The sequence below is a fragment of the Oryzias latipes genome, chromosome 17 (assembly GCF_053564925.1).
Source record: "Oryzias latipes strain Hd-rR chromosome 17, Olatipes_Hd-rR_3.1".
Lineage (NCBI taxonomy): Eukaryota > Metazoa > Chordata > Actinopteri > Beloniformes > Adrianichthyidae > Oryzias > Oryzias latipes.
The window spans coordinates 18,989,769-19,002,461 of record NC_136253.1 but is presented as its reverse complement, the minus strand read 5'-3'; the positions used below and the strand labels follow the sequence as shown (position 1 = coordinate 19,002,461).

Sequence of the window (12,693 nt, the reverse complement as noted above, 5' to 3'; positions counted from 1 at the left end):
AAGAAAAAGAACAGCACAGACAGAACATAGACTCAGGTAAAATTCATTTGGCTTTTATTGCTCGCACTTTGCATTCTGGAGAGATTTTTTTTCCGGAGGTTTGTACACAAACACTTCACGGCCAAACTGAAACTCCTCCGCCCGCTTTGTTTCAGCTACGCAAGAGTGCCCCCCCACACACATTCACCCATGTACAGCAGGTCTGCATTGGTGTAACAACTCGGCCTTCAGTTGGTTTTAATGTGGGTTACAGCTCTGAACAGATGGGGGGGGGGGGTGGAGGACTGATAACAAAAGAAAGAAAAAAAAGTGGTGCAAAATAATGCAATGCTTTCACTGGGTGGAGATAAACTGATGCTTGAACTGAACATGTTTAATCAGTTCACTGGTTACAAGTGAAAAAAAAAATACACCTTTGAGATTGGCAATTCAAAAAAAACCCAGTATTTTTGTTTACATATATACTTTAATTACAGCAGTACAAACGTCTCCTTGCTTTGCTGATCCACTCTGACGTAGACAATTCAGTAAAAGGATTTTATTTTCCTGCCCTATAAACAAAGTTCAATAAAGTTCGATCAGAAATGGGGAATTGTGGCGCCAGAGGTGCTAAGCAAACTACAAACTGAGGACTAGGTCATTCCTGCAGCATCTGAATGCCTGTCAGACATCGCAATCATCCTCTTCATATCATCCACAAACTTCTTCGAGCATGGATGCTTCAAACTGTCTGAACTGTCTTCTCTTTCTGGCTAAATAAATAAAATAAAAAAAACAGCAAAGGAAGGTGGAGGAACCAAAAAAACAAAAAAGAAAGCCGGGTGTAGAACAGTCTACTGTGAGAGTTCGCCCCTCACCACGTTAGGACGACACTAATGCTTCCACAGGGGCTGGCGGTTCTGCGCCGCTGGCTTCTGTAAGGTCCGTGGTGACGGCTCGGTTCACTGCAGAGGCGAACGTGACTGTGACCGGCGCTGGGGGGGCCATGGAAGCAGGGTTGGGGGAAAAGTGAGTCGCGCCCTGAGAGAGCAGAGGAGGCATATGGGAGGGCAGCATGTTGGGCAGAGAGCCAAGTGGGGGCAGACCTGGAAGGTTCAGAGGTGGAAGAGGAGCCAGAGATGGAGCTAGAAGACACGCACAGATCACAAGGATTTATGGAAGTTCATTCATCCTTTCCAACCATTTCACTACTGTTACTGATCAGGTTTGCTTCTCACAGCAGTTCACACTGGTCAAGCAGGGCGGGGCTTCTTGTTCTTTTTCTACTGTTTAGTAGCATATATTTGTTGGAAGAGGCTTGATTCAAAACATTACAGAGGTGCAAAGCTTGCCTCAGACTTCGTTTCACAGCTCTACTCTGTTATATACAAGACTTAGTGTCATAAAATTCCATCCGTCATAAAAACCACAATTAATTGTGTCTCCTCTATGATTAATTTTTAAATGGTTCTGTTAATTAAAAGAGACGCCATCCATGCATCACTACCAAATCCGAGTCCCTGATTGGTCAAAGTTCATCTGGTTTAACTTTCAACGCACTTTCAATAGCCACCCACATAGTACACAAAACCCTGAAAACTGTCTGAAAAATGTGTGCGTGAACACGGGAGTTTTGGACGCGGAAGCCCATAAGGTGCATTCTGCACGTTTACATAGCCTGGAACGCTATGTAAAAGTCCCCCTTTTTTGTTTTTCATGACCTTGCTGTTTTTGATGTGGACAAGGTCAGCCTATCCGTGGAACATGGCGTCTCCTTTGTGATTTGAAGCCCTCATGGCGGTTAACCTGGTTCACAGGAGACATTCTAGGAATTTAACTCCAGGAGGGAACAGATTTGTGAAGGCCCTTACTTCAAGTGCTTTAGTTTCCCACATTGTTAAGCATTAGTCTGACAGTGTTTGAAGCCGTGCCTTGAAATACTTCACATGTCATCAATCAGCTTATTACCGCCAGAATACCCTCACTTCTAATTCCTTCATTTCACTGGAAATGCCTATGCATGCTACGATGAGCCGCGGAGATTTTTTTCTCTTTTTTTATGACTGCATCATCTGGTTGGAGCAGGGTCCTACCTGTCGTCCCTCCACCTGGTAACGTACCGCCTGCTAGTGACACTGCGCTGAGGTCTGGGAGTGGCAGGTTCAGGTTGGGAATGTTAGGGAGTGGAGGTAATCCACCTGGGAGGGGCATCAAACCTAAAAATGCACAACACTCACAATTTATCTTCATCTGACCTGCTGCGGTCTAATCTACTAAAATCAGGAAGAACAGTAAAGGAGAATAGACCCACCCGCTAGCGTTGTGGATGGACTGAAGGTGGTGGCGGCAGGATTCAGTGGAGCGACGGCGCTGAAGGTGGATGGGAGGAGAGGGACCGTGGGCAACCCTGAAAAGACAGAAAGCAATGTTTGTGTCCGAATGAAAGTATTTCCAACCAAAATGAGACCAAAAGAACGACCACTGCCCAACCAGCGGCTGTCTCAAAAGGGGCACCTGTCTGCAGCTCACTGGGCATAGGGGGCAGGGCTGAGCTTATTGACAGACCAGAGAGTGAGTTTTCCAGCCCAGACGGAATCGCAGGTGCAGAGGAGGGAGTGGTCACGGCTGTAAGTTGCACCTGAAGGAAGAAAACGTAAATAAAATGTAACACTGAAAAAAAAAGAATCCTCTCTGTCCGTTTCACAAACGGTGAAGACTACGATCAACCGACTCAAATGATCTCAGTAAATGTCAATGAAAAGTCAAAACCTTAACATTTTCCATTACATGGACTGTTTCCCATCAATAATACCCGTTTACGCAAAATCTTAGGGTTAAATCTGAAATCAATGCAGAGTTAAATAAAGTCCCAGTTTTCAGAGTTTCCTGACCTCAGTGAATCCATCCTTCAATGGACTGATGGGCTCACTCTGAGGACTTCCAGGGAAGCTGATCTTCTTCCCTTCCTCAAAAGGTCTGGTGGGAATCCTGTGGAGGTAGCCGTATCCAATCCCACATCCAAGACTGGAGGGGGGGGGGGGGGGGGGGGGGGGCATAACATGTTAATCTGAGCTGAAGATCCTTTTGGATCTTTTTGTTGGTAATTGAATAACACTTAGGCAGTTTTACTTCCACATTACAGTGCTATAAAGAGAGAAAATAAACACACATAAAAACTTTACGTACTGAAGACGAGTCACTCAATGACCATTTTTTTATAGCACATGAATGTCATAATTTTCAAAAAGGTATAAACACAGGGCCGAGATCAGAAAATAATCCATTCTTGTTCATACAAACTGAAAATATGCTGTTTTTGTTGTAATTCAAGAAAATCGATCCAATAAAAGCGTGCCACAAAACCTTCCAAATGATCAACTACCATATTTTTCTGACTATGAATTGCTTCGCAGTATAAATTGCAGACACCAAAAAATGCATAATAAAGAAGAAAACATTCTATACAAGTTGCGCTTTTAGGAGAAACGTATTCAACAAAATACGGGTATGTTTCGAGAGGCGAATCTTAATAACGGAATAGATAAACAAAAATAGACGCTTCACTACCATCACCAAATGTAGCTTTGTGAAACACAGGAGGAATTAAGTTAACCATAGCATTAAGAACTTGCTTACAAGATAACTAAACTCTTTAAATCACTTTAACTCATTAAATCCAATTAATTCTTCATCGTCTGTGTCGCTTTTGAACAACTGCACCCAGGCTGAAAATAATGAAAATATGAGCCTTTTTTTTTTTTTAAATCACATACAAGTCGCATCTGAGCATAAGTTGCACCCCCGGCCAAACTATGCAAAAATAAATAAATAAATAAAACAATAAACAAAACTTATTCTATGAAAAATAGAGTATTCATTACCTTCCCTCTCCTCCCCAGGCACTGTTGGGTGTAATGACCACTTCCCTGCAGTTGTCAGTGTCTGTGTTGTAGACGTAGAGCTTCAAGCCTTTTCCCTCGTGGGTTTCTATCAGAGAGAAGAGGTCCTCCGACTGCAAATACATGACAACGACTTAGTAAGGTCGGCACAACACGACAGACACGGAGGGGCGACTAATCGCTGCTGGTGTGGTACCTCGTTCATGACCGTGTCAGCTCCAATGATGTAGTCTGTGTGTGGCCGCAGGCCTGCAAGGGCTGCTGGGGAGTTATTTTCCACTTCCTGTTCACGGGGGGGGGGGGGGGGGGGGGGGGGTGTATAAAAGTGGTGTCATGTAAACAGAGATGAAACCATAAATATGGGTGTCTTAGTCCACATACCAGCACATGCCAAACATTTTCATTGGCTCCTTCAAAGCTGCAAAAGCGAATCGATACTCCAAGCAAGCCCTGCCCCCCCCACATGTTGCTGGGGGTCACTGTGCATTCACGCAGCTCCAAGGTCTTGGCGGAGTAAACCAGCATCTTGACCGGTTTCTCCACACTGGCTTTGAGCAAGTCCTTCAGAGTGTCATTGTCCTTGTTCTGTAGAGTTAAGAACAATGATGAGAACGAGCGAGCCTTAAACCCTTATCTTCAGTCTGGATCTGCTTTCTTACCAGTCTGGTGTTATTGATGGAGACGATAAAATCAAAAAAAGGCTCCAGTCCTGCCCGGTGACCCGGCGAATTCTCCTGAACCTAAAAACAAACAAACAACAGAAATGTGTGAGAGGCTCTAACTCAAACAGCCATTTCTGCTCCCAAAAATTATTAGAGCTATGAAATAAAACTGTTAGTGTCAAATATTGTAATTGGATGTTGTAGTGCCCCATAAAGTCCCACTCCAATCATCTTTTGATCTATTTCAATAGTTTTCCAAGTCGTCTTTTTTTATGATAATGCAGTTTTTAGCCAAAATAAAAAAAATCTGTGTTGTTTTCAAGGACATAATTGCTGCAGAGTGGAAAGAGTACATTAGAAATTTGCCTCTGACTTGTGGATAGAATAACCCTGCCTTATTTTCCATCATCCCTTTGTTGACACTCATTCCTACTAGCTTACACCCCCAACATACTATTACCGGCGCAACAAAAATGGCGAGAAATATTGGAGCTATCAAGCCATACAGTTTTGAGCATGATGCGGCTCGGACTAGACAACAAGGAAGTATTTTGATCCATTTGTCTACAAACGGAAGCATTGGAATGGAGAGGAGCAGGGAGCTTGTGGGCCACCGTCACTGTTACTGTTACAAGGTTTTTCCAACAGCATTTTTTTTCCCCTGCTCCTGATCCAGGATTCGAACATAAAAAATACTCAGATATGCATTTTTTAGTTTCATTTTTTTAGTTTATGTCATCCATCAAAAGAAAAATGCCACAAGAACCTGTTAACACCATTTTATGGAGTGAGTCTTTAGGTTAAGATGCTAAGGAATTGAGTAGAGACAGGTTATTCATCCAACAAGAGGATGGGAGCAGTCTTAGCTTTACCATTGAGGAATGACAGTCAACTTTACTATTCACTTGGGAATCACAGCAGAAACCTATGACAGTAACAAAGCTAACTTTTAGAAACCCAAACGTTTGTTTGGCAAAATAATTCAGAGATAACAAGATACACAGCAACAGTGTCCGATAATGCAAGTAAGGCAGCTGTCATTCTGCGGGCTGAAGCTAACGCAGCCTTTAGCTAACTCCACCACTTAACCCTAAATGTCCACTATAAAATAAGGTACAAATAAATAAAGGGCGACTTGGAGCTGAAATGTCCGTAGCTAAGCAATATTTTTTCTTCTATAAGAGTGTGTTTTCCTATAAGAAACCGTGCTGCTACTCATCCCCGGCCTCTTGTCAACACACTGACTGAACTGGGAATACTACGCTTACGGGATGCTAAGCTAACACCAGGCCGTTGGGGTTTAAAAACTCACCCGGAGGACGTGGTAACCCTCTGAACCTCCTCCCGGTATCTCCACGCTTTGAGAACCCCCCATGTTTGTGCTGCTCGACAACTGCTAAAGGCTTTCCAGCTGACTGTTACCCTGCAAGACTAAAGATGCCCCGTCTACTTCCACACACCGGGTACACGTCGCCAAATGACGTGGGGCGCATGCGCTGTTACGTGGCAGGAAATGACAACCCCGAATCGATACGTTCAATGTCAGTCGGATTTCTGATAACGTCAACAAATTCACTTTTATCTCCAACACAATGTCATAAAAATAATAAAATACTACCAAATCTATCATACATGACTTCCATCAACCTATATGTCAACAAATATATTTTGTAGATTTAATGTTACTTTTAGAAGATTGAATCACTGACTCTGTAACTGATTTAGCAAAGCGGAATATAATTACCTGCTGGTCCAGTTATACAGACACACTTTGATTTCAAAATGAATGGATTATGCAATGAACTCAGCTACCATAACAATAGTCTAAAATACAAATCATTTCCCATACATTTTGTACATTTAATATAATCAAATAATAAACTCAAACACAAACAAGGACTATTCTATAACATTTTTATTAAACAGGACAAATGTGACATAATCTTTAATGCTGCAAGCATATCTGCAATTTACTTATTCTTCCACTAGTTTTTTATTCTACAAAGTAAACATAAAGTGGAGAGATTGCATTTCTGTTTTTCTATACAGATGTAAACCACGTAATAAAACTTGACCCTTTGGCCTCATTTGTGACAGTCACAAGCGCCATCTAGGGGTCAAATGATAAACCTGCAACTTTTCCAATGAAAACTTTCTTAGTTTTTTGGTACCTTTTTTTTGTGCCTAATAACAATCATATTTTGCTCATTTTGTCAATATGAGCAAACTTTCATCATGTTAAATATTGATTGCTTGTTTTAGGGGATGAAACTATTTACATAATTGCTGTATGGTTAATAAAAGTGGGAAATACATGGTTCAACGTTTAGAAAAAGACAGTGTTGTATTAGGCCAGACTATGGAAGCATTTCTGGTTTTGAATTTTATTTTAAATTATGCTACACACACACAGTTATGACATGAAGAGCCTATTTGAAATGTTTTCCTTAACAACTGTGCCATCACCAAATAGCCAGCAAATTCTAATACCAAGAAATTCAAATACATTTCCAATATACAGTATCTGACTTTTAATTTAATTCACAAACAGTTTATCAAATTTCTTTTAAAAAAATTTTTTTGGCATTAACTAAAAAAGTGCTTTCATAAAAAATATTGCACAAGCAAGAAAGACATCAGAGTTTAAATAGTTTTGCAACTATGTTTGTTTGAAAAATAAAAAGGACTGCATTTGTGGTTTGTCATACCTACAGCAATAGGATTGGATATGTCAGAACAACAAAAGATCAATATTTCTAAGACCTTTACAACCACTTACATGAAATATGTAAGTGCGTTTTGGCTTGTTCATCTTTTGTAACAATATGAGACGGGGTCTGAGTAACTTCATGTAACTTAATTCTGTGATGGGGCTTTTATTGCATGTGAAATTAAACATTTTTACATTAGTTTGCTAATTATAGTCATATAAACTTTCCACAATTGGACAGCGTCATTCTTCTTTTTTTCAATCCCGATAAATGAAGTGGTGATTCGCTGTAGTATTCATTTTAACACTCGTTCGCATTTCAGATTGACATTTGGCAGAACAGAAAGAAAGTCTGGGTTTAATCTGAACTCATAACTTTATAAATATCAGCATGATCCCCCCAAAAAACAGCTGTGCAGACACAAACATGAAACACAGCTGGCGATGCAGCTATCTCTTTTCCCGCTCACGCATGCGCTCACATTCGCTTAGAGACATGCTTATTTCACTCCATCAGTCATCTCACGGGCAACAGTTTCAAAAACACAGAATCATTATTCCAACGTTCTCATGTCACTATGGCAAACTTATTTATGTAATTTTTCCACCTACGGCGTGCATTTCTTTAAATAAACTCATTGTGGGAAGAGATTGTTACTCAAACCCAATTTTTTTTTTTTTTAATCAAGCAGGTTGCCGACCCCTGGTATACTCCCTGAGCGTTTGTTTCCCAGTGGTGACATGACACATGTTTGCCCATAGGAAACAAGGGCGGAGCTGTGGGCCAATCCAACTGCTCCCTGTGCCCTCTTGGAAAAAGTTGTTGACTACATCCTGGGCCAGTAACTGACCCCCCACCCCCCAATGCCTTTAAGCATGGTCAAAAATAATAGCCTGGATTAAATGACTAACATTCAATGGGTATTATGAATTTTGAATCTCGCAAAATCTATTATCGTCAGTCTGCATGGACACCAGCATGAGTATCAGGTGTGGGAAGCAGGTATACAGAGACATCTCTTATTCACCCAAGCAATTCAGACTCTCATAGACACACAAAAACAAACATTGCAGACTGCAATGATTTACTCTCCTCATGATTCGATTCAAACCTCGATTTCTGAGTCAGGGTTTTGTTTCAGTTTGATAATTGATTTGTGTATTATAAAACAAAAGAAAATATTCAGAAAAGTTTTTTTTTAAAATTTGCTAAAACGTAAGTAACAATGAAGAAAAAATAACTTTAAATTGGCTTACACTAAGCCTGGTGTAATTAAAAAAAGTAAAAGTAATAAACAATAAATCCTTCTATAATTCAGCACAACGATTGTTTGACACCTAAACATACTCTTAAGCAGTAAGGAAACAACAAATCACTTTCCCCACGATTCGGTTTAATGGTGTAACAGATGGTACAGTTTTGGATAGAGGGTTGTGGCATCCCAAATGGACTCACGAGGAGGTCAATGAATCTTTCCACAGCGTGTGATGTTACAAAACTACCGCCAGATGGTGCTGTCGGCAGGTTTTGCAGACACGACATGAGTTTAAAAGACATAGTTGGTGGCTTGTATTGGCAGTTGGCAGAGTTTTAAAGCTTAATTTATTGTGAAAGCGTTGCGAAAAGCAAGTCCACCATGGACCTAAGAAAAACCCAGCAACTAATGTCATAAAAAAGCACATTTTATCTTTATTTCATATTATTTAGACTTTTGGATTTGCTATATGATTTGCACTTGGACTGGTAAAGTATGAATAACTCTAAATAGAGGTTAAGAAATGGATTGTAGATTTAAAAAAAGTTAAGTAAAACCCAATATATAATTACTTATATACATTGCACACTCTTGGCATTTTCTTGATGAGCTTCAAGAAGTAGTCACCTGAAATGTTTTTCACTTCACAGGTGTGCCCTGTCAGGTTTAAGAAGTGTGATTTGTTTTTCATTTGTCTTATAAATGGGGTTGGGACCATCAGTTGTGTTGTGCTGAAGTCAGGTACACAGCTGATAGTCCTACTGAATAGACTGTTAGAATTTGTATTATGGCAAGAAAAAGCAGCTAAGTACAGAAAAACGAGCGACCATCATTACTTTAAGAAATGAAGGTCAGTCAGTCCGAAAAATTGGGAAAACTTTGAAAGTGTCCTCAAGTGCAGTCACAAAAACCATCAAGCACTACAACAAAACTGGCTCACATGCGGACCGCCCCAGGAAAGGAAGACCAAGAGTCACCTCTGCTGCAGAGGATAAGTTCATCCGAGTCACCAGCCTCAGAAATGGCAGGTTAACAGCAGCTCAGATTAGAGAGCAGGTCAATGGCACACAGAGTTCTAGCAGCAGACACATCTCTACAACAACTGTTAAAAGGAGACTGTGTGAATCAGGCCTTCATGGTAGAATATCTGCTAGGAAACCACTGCTAAAGAAAGGCAACAAGCAGAAGAGACTTGTTTGGGCTAAAGAACACAAAGAATGGACATTGGACCAGTGGAAATCTGTGCTTTGGTCTGATGAGTCCCAATTGGAGATTTTTGGTTCCAACCATTGTGTCTTTGTGCGACGCAGAAAAGGTGAACGGATGGACTCTACATGCCTGGTTCCCACCGTGAAGCATAGAGGAGGAGGTGTGATGGTGTGGGGGTGCTTTGCTGGTGACACTGTTGGGAGTTTATTCCAAATTGAAGGCATACTGAACCAGCATGGCTATCACAGCATCTGTTCCATCCGGTTTTCGTTTAGTTGGACCATCATTTATTTTTCAACAGGACAATGACCCCAAACACACCTCCAGGCTGTCTAAGGGCTATTTGACCAAGAAGGAGAGTGATGGGGTGCTGCGCCAGATGACCTGGTCTCCTTAGTCACGGACCTGAACCCAATGGAGATGGTTTGAGGTGAGCTAAATCGCAGAGTGAAGGCAAAAGGGCCAACAAGTGCTAAGCATCTCTGGGAACTCCTTCAAGACTGTTGGAAGACCATTTCAGGTGACTACCTCTTGAAGCTCATCAAGAGAATGCCAAGAGTGAGCAAAGCAGTAATCAAAGCAAAAGGTGGCTAATATGAAGAACCTAGAATATGACATATTCACAGTTGTTTCACACTTTTTTGTTATGTATATAATTCCACATGTGTTAAGTCATAGTTTTGATGCCTTCAGTGTGAATGAAAATAAGGCAAACTTTTTGGACGAGAAGGTGTGTCCAAACCTTTGGTCTGTACTGTGTTTGTTTGTGTGTGTGTGTGTGTGTGTTTCTTTATCTTCTTTTGCCATTTTAATATATTCTTTCCAAAAAATTCATGACTGTTTATCAGAAGCGGGTAGTAATCCATTACATTTACAGCGTTACATTTTCTTAAGTAACTTTTTGGATGAATTCTAATTGTGAGAGCAGGCTTTATATAACATTAATTTTACTTTTGCTTGAGTAAAAGTCTGAAAAAACAAACATAATTTTTACGCCAATACACCGGGTATCTCAGCATCTGCAGCTTGTGAGAGACTCTTCAGTAATGCAGAGCTTCTTTTCACTGCTAAAATATCACAGCTTCACTGCAAAAACCTCAAGAGACAGCTACTGTTAAAGCTCAACTTTACTGAGTGAAAACTAAAAATATCTTTTGCAGCAACTCACATTGAGTCTATCAGGCTGTCCACTGTTAGAATATATGATTTCTTGTTTCATTCTAATTTTACACGACTAAAATCAAAGGAAAAGAGTTTTTAAGAGGAATGTCTTGGTAAAAGGACAATGCAAAAAAAAGGAGGGGAGTTAACTATTTATTGTCAACTTGTTGCGGCAAATGTTGCCAAATGTTTTATTCTACAAAACTGCATGTTTTTCCCAATGAGTTATATCGCTAGAGGAGACATCATGTGATTCCTCATGGGAGGAGAGCACCGCCATCTTGGTGAGGTCAAGTCACTGCTGCAGTGCATGCATGTGAACACATTTTTTGCAAAATGCCAGTTCATTGTGTGGGTTTAACTGCCAAAATTGGATAAATGAGTCCACGAAGGAGGAATGCATAACATTTCACAGGGAAGTATTATAATTTTTTCTTTTAATGCTGCAGGAGCTTCATTGATAGTACACATGTTGACATGCATGATGCTGCAGGGCTATTGTCAACATGCTGCATGATGTACGTATAATCTGCTGTCAACATAAATGTAAACTTTATTGTGTTAAACCTATATACAGTATACCAGGACTAGGCTATTATAGTAATATAGATTTATATGTTTCTGACTCAGTGACTGAACTTTTCTTGCAGCTTTCCAATGGATTCAGACTTAAGGAAAAAGTGGGCCTTAGCAATACAAAGAGCTAACCCAGATGGATCGCTGTGGTTACCAACTAGCAATACAGTTTGGCTATGTTCAAAACATTTTGTGGAAGCAGATTTTGATAAGAGGCCAGACTGTTTGCTTGAAACCCGGCACCAAACCATCTGTGTTACACAAATTGATCACTCACATGAATCAGTGGGGTAAATATATTGTTTTACGTTTTTTTTAGGGTAAATCTATTGTTAACTTTTCGACCTTTTGTTGACTTATTATTGATTTATTTGTTTAATTAATTTTTATTTATTGACTTATTATTGATTTTTTTATTTTTATTTATTGACTTATTATTTATATATTGTTATTATTTATTCTTGATATTTTTTTACTTACTATTGACTTATTGTAGGGCTTTTCTCAATAATTTAAAATACATGTGAAAGAGGTCTAAAACTTCTTAATGTTTAGAAATTATTTTTAAAATTCTTTGTAAAAAAATGTATTTGTAAGAAGACCAGCAACTATGCATTTTTCATTAAAGTTTGAGCTTGTGAGGCTGACTGCTTCTCTTTCTTAACAAAAAAAATGATGTATCTATATATATATATATTATATATAGTATAAATTTATATATATATATATATATAAATATACATATACATATATTATATAAAAGTTACTTAGTTGCCACTAAAGGCTATAGAAATCATTGTCATGTAGGCGCCGACGACCTCACCAAGATGGCGTCGCGCTCCCCCAACGGTGGCCAGGCTTCTCAAGGGGGCGTGTCTCCTCTAGCGATATTATTGTGCTTGTTGAAAGTTGTGGCATAATATGGCATTGTTTCTGAATTCAATCATTCTTTTATGACATAAGTAGGACATTACTGATTAATTATTTGCTACTTGAGTAGATTTTAATTCAAGTACTTTATTACTCTGACTCAAATAATTATTTGGATGCCTACTCTCTACTTTAACTTGAGTACTATTTTGCTAACATAACAACACTTTAACTTGAGTAAAGTTTTTGAATACTTTACCTACCCACCTCTGTTTATATATGTTGAGTGCTTGAAAAAATACCAATAAATGTTTTGCATATTTTGATAACTCTAGTTATGTTGTTAATGTTTCAAAAGGACAAACTCAAAC

At 39.5% G+C, this 12,693-nt stretch overlaps 1 protein-coding gene across 1 annotated transcript; it reads right to left on the bottom strand.

Moving 5' to 3' along the window:
- Positions 1 to 37: 37 nt before the first annotated feature.
- On the bottom strand, positions 38 to 6,045 carry LOC101167738 (Golgi reassembly-stacking protein 2). The gene is made up of 10 exons (XM_023965217.2): positions 5,853 to 6,045; positions 4,538 to 4,618; positions 4,260 to 4,463; positions 4,075 to 4,161; positions 3,861 to 3,991; positions 2,871 to 3,003; positions 2,494 to 2,617; positions 2,291 to 2,386; positions 2,073 to 2,195; positions 38 to 1,124 (listed from the first exon to the last, which is right to left on the bottom strand). Exons 1-10 carry the CDS (start codon positions 5,913 to 5,915, stop codon positions 862 to 864), a joined length of 1,305 nt encoding a protein of 434 aa, XP_023820985.1. The 5' UTR covers positions 5,916 to 6,045; the 3' UTR covers positions 38 to 861.
- Positions 6,046 to 12,693: the final 6,648 nt, after the last annotated feature.

Bases quoted from the DNA above. Each gene is read 5' to 3' on its own strand.
- LOC101167738 (XM_023965217.2), bottom strand. From the start codon at position 5,915: ATGGGGGGTTCTCAAAGCGTGGAGATACCGGGAGGAGGTTCAGAGGGT. The intron at 4,464-4,537 runs GTAAGAAAGCAG...TTAACTCTACAG, and splicing joins CCATCAATAACACCAGACTG to AACAAGGACAATGACACTCT. The intron at 2,618-2,870 runs GTCAGGAAACTC...TTCTTCCTTCAG, and splicing joins TGAAGGATGGATTCACTGAG to GTGCAACTTACAGCCGTGAC.